Consider the following 25,826-nt stretch of genomic DNA (forward strand, 5'->3'; position numbering starts at 1 on the left):
GGAAAAATAAGAGGGCAAGGAAGAAGAAAGCAGAATGAAGAGGGAAGGAAAAAGAATAGAAGGAAGGAAGGAGATTATAATGAGAGTGATTGAGGGTCTCAGGGAAGTCCTGCCTTAGCACTTGGCCACCACAGGTGTCCCCGACACAAGTCCTGTGTCAAGCGCTCCATGGCCATGCCCACTCTGGCCACACCCACCATGGCCACGCCTCCCCCAGCCCTTCAAGGTCAAACACAACCCTGATGCGTCCCTCAGTGAAACACCCCTGATCTACAGGATTTGGTTTTTTATTTTTTTTTCTAGTGTCGCTTTTTGTGGCAAATCCCTGTTATAATCTCTTTAGCACAATGGAGCAATATATTCATATTTTTAGTCCTCTTTTCTGGGCTGAAGTAGCATTTCTGATCATTTGGTTGTGAAAAAAGGATAGGAAAAAAAGGATGGACCTGTGAGTGGGAGGTGGATGTAAGAATCATTTCCTTCTTTCACCTGTTAGTAAGATCCTGTTAGTACCAAAACAAAACATTTTCTTAATGAGCCCTAGATGATATGGCTTTGTGCAAAAGTGATTTGCAAGATGTTACTCTATAAGAGCTCCAGCATAATGAAAGTGAGATATAACACTCAATGATGTTTGCATGTTTAAAGGAAGACGGCATATTGGAAATAGACTTGTTCGCACATTTTTCTGGCCCTGCTGCCAGTAGTCAGCATTAAAATGTTCTAGTGAATTCCACTGTGCATAGAGATTCTGTTTTTGAGATCTTAAGAATGTGCATTAATCAAAAAAAGTAATCAAATTCATTCTCCAAAGAACCAAGTGACTATGTAACGTGAAGTTTGTTTAACTCATTGTGAAACAATAATCATATGACTATAGCTCTAGTCCTCATCTCTCTAAGCTTTTATAAACTTATAAAAGTCCCTTTCTGGTATCAGATTGCAATAAAAAGAAACATTTTCCCCCAAAGAAACTGTATTTACTTTAGTTGTATTTTTCAAAATTCCCTTAATATTAAATAACCACTTTTAAATAGTAAAAATAGGCCAAATGATGGCTGCGTAACAAAGAAAAAAGATGAAATTGCCTTTTTATAGAAATCAAATACTAAACATTGAAAAATAGCTTGTGTTCCAATTACCCAGCTTGTAATTTTGCATGAATGCCAACAAACATCACATATTATAGTTTCCATGCTAAGGTCAGGAAAAAACATCTCTGGGGCCATGCAGTTTTTCAGTGCTATGCAGGACTAAGTGCATTGGTAGAGAGATCTGTAGCTTTATGAAGAGATGCTGTGTCATTCATGCCAATATCTAAGAAAGAAGTGTTTTATTTTTCTATATCAGTAATGGCTAACCTTTTCAGGACTGAGTGACCAAAGCACATGCGCGAATGCATGCCCAAACTCCCCAAATGCATTGCTTGTGTGGCCCCGCGCATGCACGCGCAACCCCCACACACACCCTGCCACCTCTGTGCATGCTGCGTGCCCTCCCAACACGGTTTGAATTTTTTCCTCAATTCACTGACAAAAATTAGTGCTCTTTTAGGTTTCTCCCTGTCGATGTTTTATGGATTTCGAAAAATTAGCTTTCCATTTTAAGTAGTCCTCACTTAATGAGGAGCACTTAATAACCATTTGAAGTTAGGATAGCCTTTTAAAGTGTGTTTTATGGCCTGTAAAACACATTTGACCATCTTAAAATGTCCACCCCCAGCACAGTCACATTACCACATTTTGTGCACTTGGCAAGCAGCTCACATTTAAGATTAGATGTATCATCCTATACAACTGTGATTTGCAACTTATAACTATCATAAACCTGGTTGTAAAATCAGGTCAGGTCACATGGTAATCTGATGAACTCAATTTACCACCAAACTTCTGGGCCCACTTGTGACTGTAAAATTGAGAACGACCTATAATGATTAATTGATTATGTGCAATCAAGTTGGTGTCGACTTTTAGAAACCATAGATCAGGGCAGGGGAGGGTTGCTGACGGCATTACTGCTGGTTCGGCGCACAAAAAATGAACGTATCTTTTCTTTTATGTATAATGAGAGTATCTGCACCAAAGAGAAATTCCTTGTGTGTCCAATCACACTTGGCCAATAAAGAATTACATTCTAATCTATAAAGAATTTCGGTTAGGGTTAGGTTCAGCTTCTTTCTACCATAAGTGTGATATTGTTACATTTTTGTCCCTTGGCCTATATTTCTTCTTCTCCCAGAATATCATAAAAACAGGTAGCGCCTTACTGGATCCTCGCACAGAAGACCTTTGGGAACACATCCAGAGGACAGAAGGGGGTACCGCTCACTTACTGAAACACTACGAAGAATATTTTCATAATCTGGCAAAGAACATGAAAAAAACCTACATAAAACCTTTTGTTATCATTGCTGCAAACATGAGTAAGTTCTTGCCTCTAGTGATCTTATTTTCCCTATCAGATGTGACTTTTTGAAAGCAGTTCTTCCTCAAACATGGCAATAGTGCTGGCTGGGGAATTGTGGGAGTTGAAGTCCACAGGTCTTAAATTTGCCAAGTTTGAGATTGGCTGTCTTAAAGCCTCTCTTCAGTGCCTGAAACCTTCCAAGCGTTCAGCAAAACTGCTCTCATGGGGAACCGTTGGTTCGCTTAACAACTGCTGCAAAAAAATGTTTATAAAATTGAGTCAGTCACATAGGTCAGTGGTCTCCAACCTTGGCAACTTTAAGACCTGTGGACTTCAACTCCCAGAGTTCCTCAGCCTGGCTGAGGAACTCTGGGAGTTGAAGTCCACAAGTCTTAAAGTTGCCAAGGTTGGAGACCACTGACATAGTTGACCTGATTTACAACTGTCACAAATTACTATTGTCATGGGTAGGCCCTGTTGTAACTCGAGGACTATAGTTTATATCCTGCTTTAAAATTACTGAGACCATCCCTGACAGGGAAGGGAAGCAGTTTAAAAAAGCACTTTCATTTTCCTTCTCTCATGAGGCAAAATGACTGTTCCCAAAATAAGTGTATTATGATATCTATGTATATGTGTGTATATAATATATAACATATATGATATACATACTATATACTGTTTCCCCGAAAATAAGCCCTTCCCGAAAATATTGCAATGCAGCAGCAGCCATGAGGTGACCACGCTCGCCGTCAGCTGCACCTCAAAAATAATAAGACTTCCCCAAAAATAAGGCCAATTGCTTATTTTGGGGAGTCAAAAGAAAATAAGACCCTGCCTTATTTTTGGGGAAACATGGTATATATTTGTGTGTGTGTAACATACTTGAAAAAGAACAGGAAGGTTGGCTATAGGACAGATATAGCTAAACATTCAATTTCTCCATATGGAGCTAGAGACTTTGTCATGATAAAATGTAAAAAGTAAGTAAAGTAAATTAGCAATAGCAGTTAGACTTATATACCGCTTCATAGGGCTTTCAGCCCTCTCTAAGCGGTTTACAGAGTCAGCATATCGCCCCCAACAACAATCCGGGTCCTCATTTCACCCACCTTGGAAGGATGGAAGGCTGAGTCAACCCTGAGCCGGTGAGATTTGAACCGCTGAACTGCAGATAGCAGTCAGCTGAAGTGGCCTGCAGTACTGCACTCTACTCTAAATTAAAAAAGCAATAAAATAAAAAATATAAATGAACAATCCTCCTGTTTATGGTCTTCACAGATCTGTACAGCAAAGGAAAACTGAAGTGAAATCATAAGCACGTTCACAGTTTTGCTTAGTGATTACTTTGCTTAATTCATCAAGTTTCTGAAACCAAGTGTGGTAGCTTAATGAAGATTATCTGTACCCAGTGGTCCAAGTGAGGGGAAAAATTGATAAATGTTAGTGTTTCAGAATCACTCAGCCCTTTGTCAAACTCAACAGCTCTCCGGGATTCCTAACCTATCAGTCTCTTCCACACCATCACCATTTCCACCCTACCACCTGTGGACGATGGTGTGGAAAGGAGAACAAAAAAACAGGAAGATAGACATGTCACTCTCTAAATTCAATAAGCAAAGAATTGCCTCACCGACAGGGAATTCAGCAACTGCTGAGGAATTTGACAGGGAGATTAAATGAGAATGAGAAAAAAGGAACCAAAGAAAATATTTAGGTCTGGTTTTGACATTAAATTTCTGTATTTGTACATGAAGACAAATAGGAGGGCTGGGTGAATGCCACAGTCAACAGATAATTGGCTCTATTTAATATCAGAAAATTGCCAGTTATCTTGAGAATGAAGTTAGGAATGTTTAGTCCGGAACTTAGTGTTAATGAATTGAGGGGACTTCCTTCTGTCTTAAGTACAGCTTTAGTTCCTCTCATTTATTGGTTTCAATTAGTATGTGATCTTGTACTAATTTGATCTGTGGAATATATTGTTATAAATCTAATTTGTATCCTCAAGACAGGGGTTTTACTATTCTCCATATGAAGGTAGAAGAATGACTGTTTTCATCCAATGAAAATGAAATGGCTGAAATAGGATTTAAACCCTAGATTTTCTAAACCTCATTTAACTCTAACCAGTACATTTCAGATATGTTATGATCTATCTTAATATAAACTGGCATTTTTCAAGAGGACAGTTGCAATTTGTGATTATCAAATGCACTGTTGCATTATTTTAGTTGACAGAAAGAAAAGTTGGTTAGAATTGTGAAATTAAAATGGTAATCTGTCATTTGGAAACTGCATGCAATCCTCCCATTTGCAGCCTCCATGATTCGGTAAAAACGTTTCTGGGTTTTACCAGAATGATCTGTGGTATTTTTCGTGGAAGAAAGGCAAAATTAAATGTGTTGAGCGGCTATGAGTTTGGATACTTAAAATTACCATCTATCTCCCCCCCCCCCAAAAAAAAACTGTGACATTCATCTTGGAACTTTTAGAGGCAGCCATCCATCATAATCACTTCAAAGTGCAGCCCCCCCAGGCTAAAAGAAGACACCTGCTCTTGAAGTATATTTATTTTCCTACATCCTTATTGCAAAAGACATTTCTCACTGACATCGCTGCTCTACAAAAACGCTTAATAGCTTTTCAAGATGCACTGAAGCTCAACGGTAGAACCTCTCCATTGCCTGCAGAAGCTATGGGGGTTAATCCCTGACCTATTCAAGTAGGGGGTGGGAAGAACCTTGCTGAAAACATATAAATTAAATGAATAAGTAGTCTGAATTGGTACAGCAACCTGTTCATACTTCTAGACTATGGGGCTGATTTTCGAAGAAATCAGTTAAAGTTGTCAAATATACAATGCTTTCTTAAAAATGCTTAACTATATTTCCGTCCTGGAATATGGCACCACCAAAATGGACAGGTGTGTGAATGTCTTCACACATTTATTTCCAACTTTGACTCCTTCCTTCCTGAAAAAAAATCCTATAACTATCATGAAACTTTCTCCCGATATCTCTATAGTATAAAAAAACTAATAAAGCATTACATTTACTAAACTATCACTTGATTATTTAAGCCTTATGGGAAAGAAGTGAATTATACGATGACTTTTCTTGTTTACATTGCTTGTTACATAGTTTATGTTGTTTCTTTTTAGTTATTGCTGTTGACATATTTGAAAAGTCCAATTTTACGGGAACTAGAGTACCACATTTTAATACAATCAAAGAAGATTATCCAAAAGATTTGGAATCATCTGTTTTGTTTCCTGAAACTTTGCTCAAAACATCTATCAGAAAAGGTATGATGCCGTTTTAGAGTAGCTCTTCCTGCTCTTCTCCTCACCAAATTTATTGGGATTGCAACTTTTATTTCCAAGTAGAATAACTTTCTGAACTTTTTGAAATTCTAAAAATTTCAATACAAGCACATTTAGATACCCTGAGGCTGAGAAGGTTTATCGGAATGGAATAACAAGAATGTTCATTTTTAAGTTGTTGCCTGAGAAAGATTAAGTATGACATAGAGGAGACAAAGTAGACAATGCTACTTGATAAAAGAATGCATTTTCTAACATTTCCCTCTGCAAAGTTTGACTTCATACTTAAGGACGATGAAAAAGAAAAAGAACTAAAGTTGAAATTATACTGACCAGAGAGATCCTGTAGTGCCTTCTTTCTCATTTCGCCCAACAGGTGTACCAAAAATCAGAATTTTTTAATTTGCATGGTTCTTTTTTCTTCTTTTTATTGGTATCATAATGATTAATTTTGAATATATTATTTTGTCAATACTGTTGAATCTACATTTTTCTGTTAGTACTATTTTTTTTAAAAAACTGTAAGTTGTAAACCATTATGGGATAGTGGGAAAGACTAGAAGGAGAATACAGATGTAATAAATGTTTCATTCTGATCTTCAATTACAAATTATTTTAATTTATTTAATCTTAATCGTCCGGGTGCCATCTACCAGCCAATGCCATCTGGCTATTACCCGGGGGAGGGCCTTCTCTGTGGCAGCTCCGGCCCTCTGGAATGAACTCCCCGCAGGGATTCGGACCCTCACCTCTCTCCAGGCCTTCCGAAAAGCTGTCAAAATTTGGCTTTGCCGGCAGGCCTGGGGGTGATGAGTTCCCTCCCCTCTCGACATGTATGGTTGTGCGATTGTTGCTTATTTTTATTATTTGTATTTCGTTTTTATGTTCCCCTTTTTCCCCTTTTGAATTGTTCGCCGCCCTGAGTCCTCCCGGAGAAGGGCGGCATATAAATAATAAAATTCTATTCTATTCTATTCTATTCTTAATCTCATTGCTCCTTGAAGTGTAAATCCACATCTCAGATGATAGCCTATAATTTGGCATCATGTTTTTTTCTTCAGTGGGTCCTACAACAAAGCCATCAAACTATGGACTCTTACTGAAGATGGAGGATGAAATTGTAAATAATAAAAATACACATGCCAAAAGACAGCGTCGGCATCCAGAAAATTCCAGCCAGCATGCTGTAGCCATGGTAATTATATATCGAACCTTGGGATGTTTTCTGCCTAAGAACTATGATCCTGACCGAAGGAGTTTAAGGTAAATTTATACTTTTAACATGCTTGAATAGTAATTCTGCATTTGGCAATTGCGCTTAAGTATGACCAAATTGGGAAATGAAGTGGCTCAGTGGCTAAGACGCTAAGCTTGTCGATCAGAAAAGTCAGCAGTTCGGCAGTTTGAATCCATAGCACCGCGTAATGGACTGAGCTCCCGTTATTTGTCCCAGCTTCTGCAAACCTAGCAGTTTGAAAGCATGTAAAAATGCAAGTATAAAAATAGGGACCACTTTGGTGGGAAGATAACAGTGTTCCGTGCACCTTCGGCATTTAGTCATGCCGGCCACATGACCACGGAGATGTCTTCGGACAATGCTGGCTCTTCCTCTTTGAAACGGAGATGAGCACCGCCCCCTAGAATCAGGAACAACTAGCACATATGTGTGAGGGGAACCTTTACCTTTTTATACTAAATCAAGTATTGTACATTTAAACTTAAGTTTACTGAGAAATTAGTTGCTGATATTTCTCTTGGTTGTTCTGGATGATCCTAGAAAGTAATTCACAATAAAATAGATACCACTTTGGAAAAAAATAGGATATATTTGTTTAAATAATTTATCTTAGAATTAGAACCTCAAGGATTTAATTCACAGTTAGATGTGTGAACTGACTCCGTTATGTTGAGGATGTTATGCATGTTCTGTCAGTGCTTTTAAAAATTCTGATGACTCGTTAATACATGAAATCCATCATTCATTTGCTATCAGGCAGTGAATCTGCTTGCTTAAACTGTCCCTTTAGATGTCTTCACACAGAAGAGAATTCAGTACCGAGTCCTGGCTAAACCTAAAGTAATATACTCTTCTGAAAACAATAAACTATTTTGTTCTTCCTCTGTAATGATAACGTCGTTCTATTTTCCAGGTTACCCAACCGCCCCACCATTAATACTCCAGTAATCAGCGTAATCATTTACAGAGATGGAAATTCTTTGCCTAATCTAGTGGACAGCCCAATTATGATTGAGCATGTTATGCTGGAAACAATGGAGAGAACAAAGCCTGTGTGTGTCTTCTGGAACCATTCAATTGCGTATGTTTTTCAATCTGCACTCTTTTCTACGGGCAATTATTGTGGGTGGGCATTTTAGAATAGAATAAAATGGATGAGCTGGAAGGGACCTTGAAGGTCTTCTAGTCCAGCCCCTGCTCAAGCAGGAGAACCTATACCCGTGATGGAGAACCTATGACACCTGTGCTGGATGTGGCATGCAGAGCTGTCGCCCATTGTTCTTCTGGGTTCCAGCACACCAGCCAGCTGGTCTTCACGCACATGGGACTGCCCGGAAACTGGAAGAGCACCCACCCGGTGTGCATGCGCATGCCAGGAAGATGATCTTCTGGTTTTTGGCAGCACAAGCACACCTCCCAGCTGGTCTTTACACATGCATGCAGGCCAGAAACCGGAAGACCAGGTTGCCGTTTTCAACAACAATAACAAAACCTCTCTCTTTTTTACATAGTATAAACAGCAGTGACAACTTCATTGGCTGTTATTTGTTGCCTACTAGAAATAAAGACTAGGTAACAAGTTTTTAATAAAGTACTCCAGTATTCAGACAGACAGATGGCTTTTTTAGACAAATTTACACAACATATTTATTTGAGAACAATTTCTAGACAGAAGTTAGCTGTTTAACTGGAAAGAAGTTCAATTAAAAAAAACCCAACTATTTCAACTTTAACAGAACATAAATTATCGATGTACTTTTTGAAGCGCCATCAAATTGCCACAAAGACAATTCTGTTAATTATCAGTAGCCTTCTGTCACTCTATTAGTCATTTTTACTGTTTGTAATGAAAAACAGAAAGGATATGATTGTGGGTATAAAAATAATTTCGCTGAACCTCTTACTTCTTTTCATTCTGGTCGTGATTTGCTCCATTCCCAAGCGCCCCGTAGGCTCCCACTTGGGCGGAGAAATAATGGAGATTCAAAGCTTTGCTCCTTGCAAATGGGACACTTTGAAATGGAGTGATTAGGTCCATTTCCAAGTGTCCCATTTGCAATCAGACGAAGCTTCGTCTCCTTCTAGGTGAAAAGTTCATGGCGGAGCCAGGCAGAGGCATTGGTGGGGGGGAGGAAGGCAATTCCAATGTGCTGCCCACTCCATCCCACCATCTCTCAGACTGCTTGTGGCCCTGCCAGGCAGGTGCCTATGTGGAGTGTTGTGATTGCCTGCCTCCCCCATGCCTATGCCTGCTGCTGATGCCACCATGCAAACCTACTGCAAGTTTCCTATGAACCAGGCAGCAGCACAGCACATCCAGATCACCTATCTATAGCAGTAGCAATAGCAGTTAGACTTATATACCGCTTCATAGGGCTTTCAGCCCTTTCTAAGCGGTTTACAGAGTCAGCATATTGCCCCCACAGTCTGGGTCCTCATTTTACCCACCTCGGAAGGATGGAAGGCTGAGTCAACCCTGAGCCGGTGAGATTTGAACCGCCGAACTGCAGATAACAGTCAGCTGAAGTGGCTGCAGTACAGCACTCTAACCACTGCGCCACCTTGGCTTCCCCTCCCCCCCACCTCCACGCTCAGACTTATTTGCCCCTTCCAAGGGGCCAGCAGGCTGTGGCCAGACACCATTGGTCCCCATGCACTCTCCAACTCTAGTGCTGGCCACGCCCATCCCCACAGGTTTATTTTTGGGGTAGGGCTTATATTAGGTTAGTGGTTATTTTCAGGGAGGGTCTTCTTTTTGGGGAAACACAGCATTTTAAATTTCATTCAAGAACAGAATCACCTTATCATATGTTCTAGGGCCGTCATGGCGAACCTATGGCACGCGGTGCCATTTCTGAGGGCACATGAGGTGTTGCCCTGTCAGCTTTAGCGCACATGTGTGCACTGTCCAACTGATTATCAGCCATTTTTCGCCCTTTGGAGGCTTCCCTGAAGCCATTCCTGAACTTCTGGTTTGCGTGTTGGGCTGTTTTTTGCCCTCCCCAGGCGCCTAAAAAGCCTCTGGAGCCTGGGGAGGGTGAAAAACGGACCTACCAGGCCCACCGGAAGTCAGAAAATGGGCCATTTCTGGCCTCTGGAGGGCCTCCGGGAGGGGAGAAGGCCATTTTCGCCCACCTCAGGCTCCAAGAAAGCCATGTGCTCATGCCTGGGGCAGTGGGGGGTGGTCACATGTGCATGCGCAGGGGGCACGGCATGGGTGGCATTAAATTATGGGGGTGCAATAGCATGCACGTGCGTGTTTTTGGCACCCGAGGCAAAAAAGTTTCACTATCACTGTTGTAGGGAACTTCTGAGCTTCTTTTTCAATGGATGATGGCATTATTATTATTAATTAATTAATTGTTTTTGCAAAATTTGCAGCTCTTACAGAGTTATAAGAAGTATGTGAGCCATCAAAATAACATCTTGGAGAATGTGGGAAACACTGCGCCCATATCTTGAAACCAATGCTAGATTATAAAAATAGATATATACCAAATAATCCCGAGAGCTTTAGAATAATGGAATTTTATTATAGCTTTCCAGCCAGGAACGGGCTCACTATTATTTAAAGATCAAAGAGATAGCTAAGTGATAATCATGGGCTACTTGCACTGCTTATCCTACCTGTGTGTAATGTTGCCATTGGTCATGATGAAGCAGAGTTGAAAGGAACAACACACCTTTGCAAACATTGACTTCAATGGCCAGACAGTACATTAATGAGCCCTGATGCTCCTGAACATATGGGTGTTGTTCTTGAGAAGTGGAGATTAATAATGAAAACACTGGTTTTCATAAAAGCTGCACTTTTTAAAAATCTCTTACGTTTTGTGAGTTGCACTGTTAATTATTTAGAGGAGGGACAGCAATGAGAAGTTCCAATCCATCACTGAAACAGTTTGGCCTGTCAGATAACAAATATAATTGATTGTTTCCTAGTATGATTTGATTGCTTATTTGTACCCTACCACTATCATTAAGTGTTGTATCTTATGATTCATGATGAATGTATCTTTTTTTTATGTACAATAAGTGCATATGCACCAAAGAGAAATTCCTTGTGTGTCTAATCACACTTGGCCAATAAAGAATTCTATTCTATTCTAATTGGAATTGGATTTCTTTCCCCCTTTCATTGACCAGAACTAGAGAAACAGCAGGAGGCTGGTCTTCCAAAGGGTGTGAACTGTTTTCTCGACGCCAGAACCATATTATTTGTCAATGTAACCACATGACCAGCTTTGCAGTCCTGATGGATATGTCAAATCGTGAAGTAAGCAGTTCCCTTGTGATTATTGTGTTTATTGTGGTAATGAAACAGTGTTTGATGAGAGTTAAAAAGCAAATGAGATCATTTTAAATTAGTGTTTTATTTTTTACTTAAAAGCTACCTTCCAGTTTATCAAAGTAGTAGTGCTTTAACCCATAGGGCTCTGTTTCAGCCACAACATACTTACAGAGGGGAGGATTCATTGTTTTGGTTCATTTCCTTTTGCTTTATCACCACCATACGATGAACATTTTTAGAAAAAGAATTGCTATCATTTTTTTAAAAAAAATCAGGAAGGTGGAAGCAACTCTTTTGATTAATAAATATTATTAAAAGGCATAAGTTGCCATGAACTGCAACCTTAGCTAGTCTGAAAAAATGCTACCAGATTTTTCATTGTTGACCACCATTTTAGCCTCCTGCTACAATGTCACTTTTAATGAACTAGCCGATAACCCGGCATTGCCCGGGTATTTATTTATAGGTGGAAAATGTCCGGACCAAACATAATTTCTAATGTTGGATTTTCCCCCTTACCAGAGGGAGCCCTCTTTTGGAGTACTGTGAAGCCGTTACCATGGCAACTCTACTGCGCTGTACAGTAGAAGCCATTTAAAGCACAACAGGCTGTATCATAATAGAACACACACCCCGAGGGGTGTTAGGGATGTCTTAACCCCACAGTATTTGTCTCTAGAGAATAAGTCATCTGTGTCCCAATTTGGTTGAAATTGTTTGAGGCGTTCCAGAGTTATACTGGAACACACAAACACACACACAAACACACACAGAGAGAAAGCCATCTCTCTCTCTCTCTCTCTCTCTCTCTCTCTCTCTCTCTCTCTCTCTCTCTCTCTCTCTCTATCTATCTATCTATCTATCTATCTATCTATCTATCTATATATATATATATATATATATATATATATATATATATATATAATTTCTGATTACCTGTATTTCCTTCCAGATTTAAATCTGAGCCTTACTTGATATAAGGTGTCAAGACAGCTAGTTTTTTTTTTTAATTGTTGATTATTTACTAATTTAATAGTTTATATTTCTTCTGTTAATGACTCAAGGAAAGCAGGACACTAATGGGCCTCAGAGGCTTCCGGGGGGTGGGGATTCAAGATGGCAGCCACCTGATTAAACCCCACCCTTTTTATATGCATGGCATACACATAAAAAGGTCTTGAATCCTTTGCCTGGTCCTCCCACAGATGCCCATAGCCTAACCCCAACCCCTCCGTACCTTGCAATTCAATCTATGTTTTGCAAAGCAAAGTATGAACTCAGAACTGTCCATGTTTAATCCTTTGTACCATGCTTTGGGTCTGCAAATTCCTCTGTGGCTTAATGTATTTATCCTTGCTATACGATGACATAGTGAGTTATTACAATTCCCATTTCAAAGATGGGGACTTGCCAAAGTCAGGCATCCATTTTTAAGGAAATTGCAGATGGATTTGTAGGGAAGAGTGCAGGGAAAGAAATGCTGAAATCATGATGTCTCTTGAGTGGGCACAGCTTAAAACGTCTGATGGGGTTTCCTGCAGGAATTTAATAGTTTGACCTACGAGCAGTCTGTGCTTTAAAAAGAATGTCTTACCTCCCCTGTTGCAATACCTATTTTTTAATTTCTTATTTATACATGCACTTTGAGAAACATAGAAGTTTCTTCACTGTGCTTCATCTTGAGGCTTTTCTTTCTGGCATAGAATAGCCTCTTATTAATGGGGATATACAGTACTTCAAGCAGTGAATTAGAAATACAAATGTAAACACTGAAGAAAAGGACTGGAATCCATTTAACTGTGGTCTTCTTTCACTACAAAAACTTGTCAGTGAATTAATTCACTGCTTGACATATTCCCTGAAGTTTTTTTTTAAAAAAAACTAAATCACTCTTAGAAATTGACAGCCTTTCATACCACTGAAAAGAATGTGGATTTGAGATAGAACAGCGTTTAGTCAAATGAACATACTATCCATGCTGATTTTAAAAGTATAATAACCGAGCATTTAGAAGGGGAATAAAGACAAATGAATAATATTTTTTTATCAGCCCATGCCTGTAACAAACAAACTGATAATTTTATTTTACAGTATGATGACGTACTTCCTCTCAGGATCATCACTTACACGACAGTTTCCATCTCACTGGTAGCTTTGTTGCTGACCTTCATACTTCTGGTCTTGATCCGAACTTTGCGGTCCAACCTGCACAGCATTCACAAAAACTTGGTGGCTGCTCTGTTCTGCTCTGAGTTAGTCTTCCTGATAGGAATCAATCAGACGGAAAATCAAGTAAGACTTAATTTTCAGTGCCTTTTGTCTAACATGCCTTTTCTCGCCTTGATATACATCAAACAAAAAAGTCTACCATGACTCAAAGGCGTGAATGCATTCCTATCAGCTTTGCTACCAAATTGTTTTATTTGGAGTGAAAGAGATGGTTGAGCTTAAGATGGATCTCACAGAAACATTGTTTATTTAAGTATCTAGACCAGTAATGTCGAACCTTTTTTCCTTCAGGTGCCAAAAGCACATACACACACGTGCATGATAGCATGTGCCAATACCCAGAATCCAATGCCCCACACCTACGCATGCGCATGTGACCCCCCCTGCCCACGCGATCCCCATTTTGGTGCTCCCTGAAGCCTCCTGGAACCAAAAATGGGGTGCGGGGGTGGCGCTGCATCCCCCCACCCCCCAAACATACATGCATGACCCACCCTACCCCCTCGCATGTGCATGTTTCTCCCTGCACAGAAACGAAAATTAGCTGGCTGATGAGAGGCGGGTGCACATGCACAGTGAAACTAACCTGGGCAATGGCTCACGTGCCGGCAGAGATGGCGCCATGTGCCACCTGTGGCACATGTGCCATAGGTTCGCCATCATAGATCTAGACCAGGGTTGTCAAACTTGTGACCTGCCAGATGCGTCACGAAATGGCCACACCCATGCGTGGGGGGAGGGAAATCACAATAGGTCATGTGACGCCACCATGACGACACAAATTTGACACCTCTGACCTAGAGCTTCACAATTTTTTATTTTTCAACTTTTTGTTGCCTTGGGGGAGGGCAGAGTAGAGGTGAAGACCTAAGTTGGGCCTGTGTTAAATCTTTAACCCAATCATTCTGAGAAGACTTTGGGGACTTTATCTCAATAAAATGTATTAACTCTTTAGCTCTCCTTCTTTATATTGTACTAGCACTCTTTGCACTTCTAAGGAACTTGTGGTAAGATTTTTTTTCAAATTAATTAAATTCACCCCATGCCAAATCCATTAAATTATTCATGTAATAATTCAGAGCATTTGCTCAGAAATGTATGTTTTTTATAAGCTTGAAAGCAAGAGATAATCATGAGTTACTTAACAAAAATATCTTGCCCCATTTCTTAGCAAGAAAGCCGGAAATCTTTCAGAAAGGGCCACTCCTTGAATTGTAGTGAGATCTGCTGGGAATGTCTTTCAGACAGTTTTCAAACCTTCCTTGCAGAATAAGAATAATCTCAGCAGTCACACACAAATGAGCATGAAAAGTCCAAGAATTTAGGAAAACAATTGACACAGAGTCACTTGACATTTCATTTCACTTTTATTAATTTCTGTAAGGCAGGGATCACATGACTGGGTGAGGTTTCAGCCACGCGTGAATGATTGATTGACAAAATTCTCTATTTTCAATGTTGCATATCTGAAATAAGCAGTTTGCATTATTATGACCCAAGCAGAGACACATGCCAAATAAATACTCAGAATTATGAGAGTAAAAGACTTTACAAGGAGGGTTTAAAGTTGCCAAGTTTTTAAATTGTGAGTATAAAACTGCCAGCTCTTTCCTGAAGTCTTGATTAAATAAACAGATTATCCTCCTTTGGTAATTTTAACATAGGATAGTGAGCTGTGTTCTGATACAAAAAGAGATCTTGTGGGGCCATAAGTAGACCAAAATTACCATTTCTATTTCCTGTTAACCAGTGTGGTGTTGTTGTTAGTTGCGAAGTCATGTCTGACCCATCGCGACCCAATGGAAAACATTCCTCCAGGCCTTCCTGTCCTCTACCATCCTCTGGAGTCCATTTAAGCTCACACCGACTGCTTCAGTGACTCCATCCAGCCACCTCATTCTCCATCATTCCCTTCTTCTTTTGCCCACCCATCGTTCCCAGCATTAGGCTCTTCTCCAGTGAGTCCTTCCTTCTCATTAGGTGGCCAAATTATTTGAGTTTCACCTTCAGGATCTGGTCTTCTAAAGAGCAGTCAGGGTTGATCTCCTCTAGGCCTTACTGGTTTGATTGCCTTGCAGTCCAAGGGACTCGCAGGAGTCTTCTCCAGCACCATGGTTCAAAGGCCTCCATTCTTTGGCACTCAGCCTTTCTTATGGTCCAATTGTTAACCAGTGTAGGATCAGGTAAATTTTTCAAACTGCACTTAATCATCGGCAGTAGTGACCACTGGAACCCACCCCTGTTCATAACTCACTTTTTTCAGTGTCGTTGTGACTATGAATGGCCATTAAGTGAACTGTTGTAAGTTGAGAACTACCTGTACAAGTTAGTTTCATTGACTTGTTTAACATTGGGTTGCTTTAATGCATCATAGTTAAGACTGGTCACATGTTGCTCCAGAAGTTCATAAAAGGGGGTTTAGGGGGTTTTCTGGGAAGATCTTAGGGATCTTAGCTTTCCAAAATTATGAATGTATAGTTGACTTTAGGTTGCTATAAATTAAGAGAAAATATGTTTCTGGGGAACAATGTAAGATGATGATTCTCCTAATTTTCTTTGGAGACTCAGAAACATCTGATTAGACATGTTTAAAATGAGTGCTGGATGACATTTACGTTTGATCTAGTGTAGAATGACTTACCGTGTTTCCCCGAAAATAAGACAGGGTCTTATTTTCTTTTAACCCCCGAAATAAGCGCTTGGGCTTATTTTCGGGGAGGTCTTGTTATTTTTGGGATGCAGGAGGCGACAAGCGTGGCCTCCTCATGGCTGCTGCTGTGTTGCAATTTTTTTGGAGAGGGCTTATTTTGGGGGCAGGGTTTATTAGCACAGGCGCTCCAAAGCCCAATATGGCTTATTATCCGGGGAGGGCTTATTTTCGGAGAAGCAGGGTAGTATTACAGAAGATAGTCCCCCCTCCAAAAAAATGGATTGGCTGTCATGCATAAAACAGTAAATTTGGAATGCAACCCTTATGAATGTTCACTTACATATAACCATACATTAATATTTGTGGTAAAAAAATATGGTGTCTTGGTAGAGGCAGTTCTAATTGATCTGGATTCTTTCTTTTTTCTAGTTTGTGTGCACCGTAATAGCCATTCTTTTGCACTATTTCTACATGAGCACGTTTGCGTGGATATTTGTTGAGCAACTTCATATCTACCGCATGCTGACTGAAGTGAGAAACATCAATTTTGGGCACATGAAGTTCTATTACGTTATGGGTTGGGGGATTCCTGCCATTATTACAGGTAAGAATGGGCATAAACATAGGTTTATTTTTATGACTGCCATAACTTTCTCCCAGGAATTCTTGGTAATTGAAAATTGGGGAAAGTTTTATATATTTTGAGCAAATACAGGCAAGACATATCAAAGGTTTCTACTTGAAGTTGTGAAAATACTACCTTAGGCTAGAGAAAAGGGTTCCACCACAAAACCGCGGAGGACAAAATCGCGCTCGACGAAAGCGCGCATTTGACGTCATCACAGCGCGACGAAAACATCGCGCTGTGATCGAAAAATGTAAAAATAAAGCGAAAACCTTACCCTAACCCCCCCAAACCTAACCCTAAACCTAACCCTTAACCTAACCCTAAATCTAACCCTAAACGTAACCCTTAACCTAACGCTAAACCTAACGCTAACCCTTAACCTAACGCTAAACGTAACCCTAACGCTCTAAACCTAACCCTAACCCTTAACCTAACCCTAACCCTAACCCTAAACCTAACCCTTACCTTTATGTGAATCGGCTTGCTTTAATTTTAATTTTATTTCAATTTTTAATTTTTTTCGTCGCGCTGTGATGACGTCAAATGCGCGCTTTCGTCGAGCGCGATTTTGTCCTCCGCGGTTTTGACGGGTCACGGAGAAAAGCATACAAAATTAATATTCAGGTTTTAAATGCTGCCATTTAATTTCCATTCCCATCAAATGTACATTAAACTAGAAGTTAAACATAGTGACTTAAAATATTTGAATGAAAATATTTAAACGTGATTATCCAAAGTTATTCTGAATAAACACGGTGTCTCAAATGAACGAAAATATATTCACTACCAGATCTAAAATATTTTCCATCACAGTTGTACATTATAATTGTTACCAGCTGGTAAGTGATGAAAGTAAGTGATGACACTTTTCAAAGTGACATGATATGACTGTGAATGATTCAAGTAATATCTGAAGAATCATAACTTTTCTACCTCATTATTTGCATCAGAAACTTAATTTCTGCAGTGTTAAATATTAGCAGCCTAATAATCAGGGCTATCTTATGAACATTATTACAGAATACAGTGGATTGTAAGTGGAACCATTCCATCAGTCCTGGACTAAATAAATACTGGCTGAAATGATGAAGAGCAAATAGAAACTCACAGACTTGGGGAATGGATGTGAGAAGATGCTGTACTAGAAAAAACAGTTATGCTTGTCAAGGTTGAAGAAAGTAGAAGGGAGAACTGGAGATAACAGTAGATAGAGCGGATCGAAGAGATTACTCAACTAACCTTGGAACCTTGCATTTGCCCATATAGTCACTATTTTGATCCCAGCTTGATGAGACTTGCTAAATTTAAAAAGTGAAAGCAAAAAATGCAATCCATACTTCCTTGACTGTAGCCAATCTTCTGTTGTATTTTCATCCACTTAAGTTGTATAGAAGTACTACTTGATAACACGGCATTGCCCAGGTATTTATTTATAGAGGGAAAATATCCAGACCAAACATAATTTCTAATGTTGGATTTTCCCCCTTACCAGAGGGAGCCCCCTTGTGGACTACTGTGAAGATGTTACCATAGCAACTCCACTGCGCTGTACAGTAGAAGCCATTTTACAGCAGTACAGTAGAAGCCATTTAAGGCACAACAGGCTGTATCTTAACAGAAACCCCCCCCCAAGGAGTGTTAGAGGTCTTACCCCCCGCCCCCAGTATTTGTTTCCAGAGAATAGGTCATCTGTGTACCATGTTTGGTTGAAATTGTTAGAGGTGTTCTAGAGTTATGCTGGAACATACACACACACACAGCCATCTATATATAGATATAGAATATAGAATTATATAGCAATAGCAATAGCAGTGGACTTATATACCGCTTCATAGGCCTTTCAGGCCTCTCTAAGCGGTTTACAGAGAGTCAGCATATTGCCCCCAACAATCTGGGTCCTCATTTTACCCACCTCGGAAGGATGGAAGGCTGAGTCAACCCTGAGCCGGTGAGATTTGAACCGCTGACCTGCTGATCTAGCAGTAGCCTGCAGTGCTGCATTTAACCACTGCGCCACCTTGGCTCTTAATATTGTATATTAAGTGTTATGTCAAAGCACCTGGTATGTCCAAATATGGGAGGGAGCATACTGCTTCCCTTTTGCCTTTCAGCTGCACCTTAGGAGCCTTCCAGGCAGAAAACCATTTTTGTGTTGCATTTGTACTGATAAATAAATAAAGGGAGACTAGTATAGATCTATTTCAAGTATATTTGGGCATACCAAGTGCTTTGACATAACACTTAATCATTTCCTTGGCTCAGATGATAAGGGAGGAGAGCTTGTGGCTTAGAGGCTAATACAACTACCTAACATGTAAAAACAGCGCAGGTTCGAATCCCAGTAAGGGTATGGCTAGCTGATGAGAGCTAAATAGCTTGAAGGGAAGCAGTATGCTCCCTCCCATATTTGGGCATACCAGGTACTTTGACATAACACTTAATCATTTCCTTGGCTCAGCTGATAAGGGAGGAGAGCTTGTAGTTTAGAGGCTAATACAACTGCCTAACATGTAAAAACAGCCCAGGTTCGAATCTCAGTAAGGTTATGGCTCGCTGATGAGAGCTAAAGAGCTTGAAATAGATCTATTCTAGTCTGCCTTTATTTATTTATCAGCACAAATGCAACACACACACAAACACATATGAGAGAGAGAGAGAGAGAGAGAGAGAGAGAGAGAGAGAGAGAGAGAGAGAGAGAGAGAGAACGAACTCTGTAAAGAAAGAATGGTTCTTCATTATATTTTATGTAGTGAGAAGTAGCAGTAATAGTACAGTATGTCATGAAGAAGGTTTTTTTCTTGAAACTATAGTTGAAAGTTAGCTGAATGTGAAAATCAACTTTTCACCTCTAGTTCATGTGCATATTAAAAAGAATTATAATTATTTGCTTAGGAATTAGAACTTGGCTTGCCTCAGTCTGTTTATTTGTTTGAATAATATTTAATAGTGAGAAACAGAATGTGTACTAAAAAACAACATGAAGCATTATAGCATGGCATGGAGTGATACAAGATAAGATAATGTGCCCCAGGCATGATATTGAGAGAAGGACTATTAATACTCTTGAAAACTGTTATCTTTTTGTGGTGGATATGCTACAAAAAGGTCCTAACATGTGAGAAGGATACAGATTTCTCCCCAACAATTTTCATACTGTAGTACCAAGGTTGTTTTGTAATCACTTTTTCAACAACAAAAAGAACTTAAGAATGAAGATGGTTATTCCCCACAAATATCTTGAAAATACGGGTGGTTTTTTTTTCAAAGATGAAAAAGTTCCATGACAAAATCTATAGCATAAGATTTAGACATCAAAAAAGTTTGCTTCTTCCAAAAAACCCAACAAAAAAGGGAAATCCTCTTGCTGTTCTTAGACAATTTAAAAAATATATATTCCTTGGTGTGAATTAATGCTTCAAACTAAGGACTCCATAAAGTGAGTTTCTGTCTGTTTTTTTTTTTTTTTTGTATTGCAATGCAGGTCTTGCTGTTGGTTTAGATCCTCAGGGATATGGGAACCAAGATTTTTGCTGGCTCTCTGTTTATGACACCCTAATTTGGAGCTTTGCTGGTCCAATTGTAATAGTTGTGGCTGTAAGTATTGTTGATTCTGTAGTGTTATAGCCCTCTTAATAGAATAAGGTATCTGACAGCATAGAGTGAATGAACAACTACCGTATTTTTCGGAGTATAAGATGCACCTTTTTCCCTCAAAAAAGAGCCTGGAAATTTGGGTGCATCTTATACACTGAATACAGCATTTTTTTTGCCTCCTGAAACCCTGCCCCCTTCGTCAAAATGGCTGTGCATTGCTTGTAGGAGGTTTTCAGAGAGCTCCTGGAGGCTGGGAAGGGCAGTAATGAGCAAAAAAAGGCCTGTCTTTTGCTCAATTTTCCTAATGCCCCCTTTTTTTTTGACAAAAAACGGGCCCGTTTTTGCAAAAAATGAGCTGTTTTTTGCTCGTTTTTGGCCCCCCACTCCCTCTGGAAGACTCTACAAGCCTCCTAAGGGCTATTCATGCCCTCTTGGGGGGGGACGGGCCGGGCCCGTTTTTGTGAAAAACAGACCGTTTTTGGGAGGTTTGCAGAGTGCAAAAAACTTTCTTTTTTTTTATTTGCCTCTTCAAAACCTTGGTGTGTCTTATACTCCAGTGCATCTTATACTCCGAAAAATATGGTAAGTGAGTGTGAGGAAACCTTCCATTTAGATTCATATACAAAATATAAATAAGCATTTATATCTAACCGCTATTTAAAATTAAAAAGTATCTCAATGGCAATTTGTTTAAGTGATTGATTTAATGATGATTATATACCATCAAGTAGTTTCCAACTCTCAGTAGCCCCATAGATAGATTTTCTTCACGAAGATCTATCCCTAATCTGGTCTTTCAGGTTTTCTAATGTGTTCTTATCAGTACTGTAACTGAGTCCATCCACCTTGCCAGGAACAATGTGATTAATGACAATTTTCCTTTATTGCCCCAAACATTACTACTGTTTGTTAAAAGACAGATCTTCTTCGAGTTGAATTATGTGCATGCCTTTTACTGACAAGAATACAAATGTGATTTTAAATATAGTGAAACCTGAAGGTTATACCCTCCTTTGTAATTGGCTAAATTTGTCTATATAAAAATTCTAATAAATATTTTAACACATTCAAGAGATATGCACCCTCCTTTTGAATTTTATTTTCCCCTTGTCTCACTGAAGTTAGAACTTTTAAAAACCGTAAGCTTTTGAAGTTTAAAAAGTATTGAGTTAAAAAAAGTTTTCCCTATAGTTATAACTAATGAATCTCTCCAAGATTTGCAGAGCAAACAACCCAAATAATGTTAAAATCATGCTGAATGAGCTGTATATAAATGTCTTAAAACAATATCATTATACTTGTTTCTTTTTTATTTGATTTATACCCATCTTTGTACTCTGGTGAGTACCCAAAATTTAAAAAGAGAACAATAAAAAGTTAAGGCTTCATATTAAAGTTAACAATAAAAGTGGTAACATCATTCACGGCCAATTAAAAACCTGGTGGAAGAAACATATGGATGCTCCATCACTGGAGGTTTTTAAGAAGAGATTGGACAGGCATTTGTCTGAAATGGTATAGGGTCTCCTACTTGACTACAAGACCTCCAAGGTCCCTTCCATCTGTGTTATTCTGTATTCTGATAGTTGGGGTATCTTCAGAAGGGACTCTCACCTCTAAATTTTATTTAGGATTGCAACAAGAGGCTGGCCCTACAGATAGTTAGACCCTCAACCATTTAAGACTTTAATGGACAATACCAATCTCTTACATTGGGATGTCAAACTCGATTTCATTGAGGGCTGCATCAGGGTTGTGTTTGATCTTGGGGGGGGGGGGGGTCAGGGCACCTGTGGTGGTCCAGGCGGAGCTGAGGGGATCCATTGTCTCCAGCGGAGGATGGTGAGACCAGGGGGAGTGCCAAACCCTTGTCCTCCAGAGGACGTTGTCATCTACTGGTGGCCAAGTGCTAAGGCCTTTCCTTCCTTCGATCCTTCCTTCGTTCCTTCCTTCTTCCCTCCCTCCCTTTTCTTCTTTTTCCTTCCCTCTTTATTCTCCTTTCTTTTGTCTTCCCCTCTTTCCTTCTTTTACCTTCCTTCCCATCTTTTTCTTCCCTCTTTCCTTCTCTCCTTACCTGTCCCTTCTTGGATGCTCAAATGCAAAAGGGGAAACATTTCTCGTTTTCTTTGGCTTTTAGTTTGTTTTGCTAGCCCTCTGCCAGGGAAAGTGGAGCCATTGGGGGCCACGTGTGGGCCCCCATGGGCCCCGTTTTCAGCCTGGACAGCCTCCTGCAGCCCTCTGCCAGCAAAATGGAGGGGGCACCCCTGGCTCCATTTTCAGTGGCAGAAGCACCATGGGCCAGTCCTTCGCTGTTTCCAGGACAGCCCCATGGCCCACATTTAAGCACCTGTGGGCCAGATCCAGCCTGCAGACCCTGAGTTTGACACCCCTGTCTTACATTGTGTGGCCATAAGCTTACTTTAGTACTGCATAATTCTTTAGCCCATTAACAATACAGTCTTTCTCATTTGCCTTCCTAACTACTTCCATCCCATTTCCTACATTTACAGAAAGTTTCCCATGTATAATTTTTCTTGCTTCCTAAATACTTTACACAATCTGTTTGCTGCTGTTACATTATTCTGTTACTGTTTGGAGTTTATATTTCTGCCTTCCATGCTAATGCTTTTATTGTTAGTTTATGGTGGGCTATTTAGAACTCTGTGGAGGAAAAAATAGAATTACAAATATAAATACAAAAAGATTCCCAGAAGCGTAATTCTTTTTTTGTTGTTATTGTTCACACTCCCACAGATACACAGTGTATTTCATAAAATAGAAATTGTGTCTGATCTTTGTGTATTTTTCCCTTCAAGATCAACACTGTGATCTTTATCTTAGCTGTGAAAGCATCATGCAAACGAAGGCAGCGCTCACTGGAGAAAACTGGTGTCATGTAAGTTTATGACTGGATAGAAAGGAAATGATCTTGAGCAGAGATAATGTGATGTATTTGTTAAAACAATAATTCTTAGCGGTTTACTGAGACTTAAGAAGATGCCCCAAAGGTGCTTTTTCAAGAGGCAATGGGACTTTCTGATTTTTTCTTCGAAGACGTTTCACTTCCCATCCAAGGAAGTCCAGTTGTTTCTTGAAAAAGCTCCTTTTTGACAACCATGACCTGGATGATTAAGAATCTCTATAAAGACACTTAAGAAGATGGTATCAAGACTGCCTAACTTCTATTTGTGTGCCATTTAATCTCTTTTACATTACTTCCTTCACACCTCATTTCCACATTCCAATTTTTGTTATTTTATTAGTTATTTATTTTGTTATTTTAATCATAAAACAGCTTTTTAGCACAACAGAATTATAGTGAACTGCTTGCTAAAACAGATCTGTGAAAAATAAAAAGAACAAGGATTTCCTTTAGGCGTAGACTTGCCTTCTCCTTAAATAATATGTATTCTCAATTTTGGAATTTCTTCTAAATACTTTTGAGATCAAATCAGCATATTTAGAAAAAATCATATCCTAATACTCTCCAATACCTCCCTGCAGTAGGTTATTTTGTAGACTCCTATAGGATTTTGGGGATGAAGGAACAGCCAAGATTCTGTGGGATAAAGATACCAACAGACACAAGTACCATATTTTTCAGAGTATAAGATGCACCAAGATTTTGAAGAGGCAAATTAAAAAAAAAATTTGCACTCCGCAGACCTCTCGAAAAAGACCCATTTTTCACGAAAACAGGCCTGGTTTTTGTCCAAAAAAAAAAGGGCATGCATAGCGTTTAGGAGGCTTGTAGAGTGCTCCTGGAGGCTGGGGGAGGGGCAAAAACGAATCATCGTCCCCTGCCCCAGAGCACTCTACAAGCCTCCTAAAGGCTATGCACGACCATTTTTACAAAGGGGGCGGGGTTTCGGGAGGCCATAGCTTCAAGAAGGGATGGTATGAAGTGTTCTTTCTAATGCTTTGCTCAAGCCTAGTGCCTTATAGTACATATTGCCGTCCATATTATATCGGGAGAAAGACAACATGTGAATGGATTTGGGAGAGTAGATTCATGCAGCCTGGTAAAGAAGGACCCTGTCTCCAGGTGATATAATCAGCACTGTTAGGAGGAACTGGTACTAATAGCTGCTTAGGAAATTATCATTTAGGCCACGGGTCCGAACCTCCGGTCTGTGGACTGGCACCAGGCCACGGCATGTCAGAAACTGGGCCACGCAAACAAGCGAAGCCTCATCCACGGGATGCAGGCAGCACACAAAACCACACCCTCTCCAGTCCCTGGAAAAAATCTTTCTCCACAGAACTGGTCCCCGGTGCCCAAAGGTTTTGGGGAGTACTGATTTAGAAGTCACAGTTCAATTACTGACACCTGTTTGGACAAGGCTGGACGAGGTTTATGTGCCAAAAAAGAAACCTCCTATACCAGTGATGGCGAACCTGTCACACAGAAACATTGCATGCACATGCTTGTCAGGGCCACACACGCTTGTAGGGGGTCATACATGCTTGTCAGGGGGCGCGCTCCAGAAAAGCTGAACTTCTGGGTTCTAGCATGCATGCACGCCTGATGATCAGTTGGCTGGCGCACATGCGCGGGCCAGTTTTCGGCACTGTTGTGCGTGTGAAGGGATCGTGGTCCAGAAAAGTCGAACTTCCGGCTTCTGGCATGCTTGTGCGCCCGACAATCAGCTGGCCGGCACGCATATGCACACCGGTTTTCAGCACTGCCATGTGTGCGAAGGACAACTAATCGTCGTGTGCTCATGCATGCTAGAAACCCGGAAGACAAACAGGTAAGGCTGTGCGTGCCAGGCAACATGGCTTCGCGGGCCACTTTGGGCACCTGTGCCATAGGTTCACCATCACGGCCCTACACCAATTTTGACCACATCAAAGGGTAGAGTGAAAAGTTTCTTTGTTTCTCATTTTAGTTAGGGATCTTCCAGAATGCTTTGTTTCCCAGGATGGATTGGAAATAGAAGTCTGCATAGGAGGCAGCTATATTTGATGCCTTAAAACAATTACCTTAATTGTCCTTTTTATCTAGCTCTGTACTGAGAACTGCCTTCCTGCTCCTCCTGTTGGTCAGTGCAACTTGGTTACTGGGTCTGATGGCAGTAAATAGTGGCATAATGACCTTTCACTACTTGTTTGCTATCTTTAGCTGCTTACAGGTAGGTGATATTATTTGGCCTTAATGGCAAGCTTTTTGATTTGTTTCAAGGGCCTTGATAATTTCTTTGCTCGAGCAAACTTTTTTTTTAAAGATAGCAATATCACTTAGACTTATATATCGCTTCACGGTGCTTTACAGCCCTCTCTAAGCAGTTTGCAGAGTCAGCATATTGCCCCCAACAATCTGGGTGGTTGGGGGCAATCCTCATTTTTACCATCCTCAGAAGGATGGAAGGCTGAGTCAACCTTGAGCCAATAAGAGTTGAACTGCCGAATTGCTGGCAGCTGGCAGTCTGCAGAATTGCCCTGCAGTACCGCATTCTGGGAGGA

General features: G+C 40.2%; 1 protein-coding gene across 3 annotated transcripts in view; it reads left to right on the forward strand.

The window, feature by feature from the left end:
- Positions 1-25,826, forward strand: part of CELSR1 (cadherin EGF LAG seven-pass G-type receptor 1) — a 184,874-nt gene that overhangs the window by 143,600 nt on the left and 15,448 nt on the right. For all 3 annotated transcript variants that reach the window (XM_032220771.1, XM_032220773.1, XM_032220772.1), the window contains exons 19-28: positions 2,239-2,422; positions 5,570-5,713; positions 6,793-6,994; positions 7,882-8,049; positions 11,115-11,244; positions 13,351-13,551; positions 16,568-16,742; positions 20,248-20,360; positions 23,177-23,256; positions 25,369-25,495. In XM_032220771.1, coding sequence (XP_032076662.1) covers positions 2,239-2,422; positions 5,570-5,713; positions 6,793-6,994; positions 7,882-8,049; positions 11,115-11,244; positions 13,351-13,551; positions 16,568-16,742; positions 20,248-20,360; positions 23,177-23,256; positions 25,369-25,495 — 1,524 coding nt within the window. The remainder of the gene's footprint in view (positions 1-2,238; positions 2,423-5,569; positions 5,714-6,792; positions 6,995-7,881; positions 8,050-11,114; positions 11,245-13,350; positions 13,552-16,567; positions 16,743-20,247; positions 20,361-23,176; positions 23,257-25,368; positions 25,496-25,826) is intronic.

The sequence above is a fragment of the Thamnophis elegans genome, chromosome 7, assembly GCF_009769535.1.
Source record: "Thamnophis elegans isolate rThaEle1 chromosome 7, rThaEle1.pri, whole genome shotgun sequence".
NCBI lineage: Eukaryota > Metazoa > Chordata > Lepidosauria > Squamata > Colubridae > Thamnophis > Thamnophis elegans.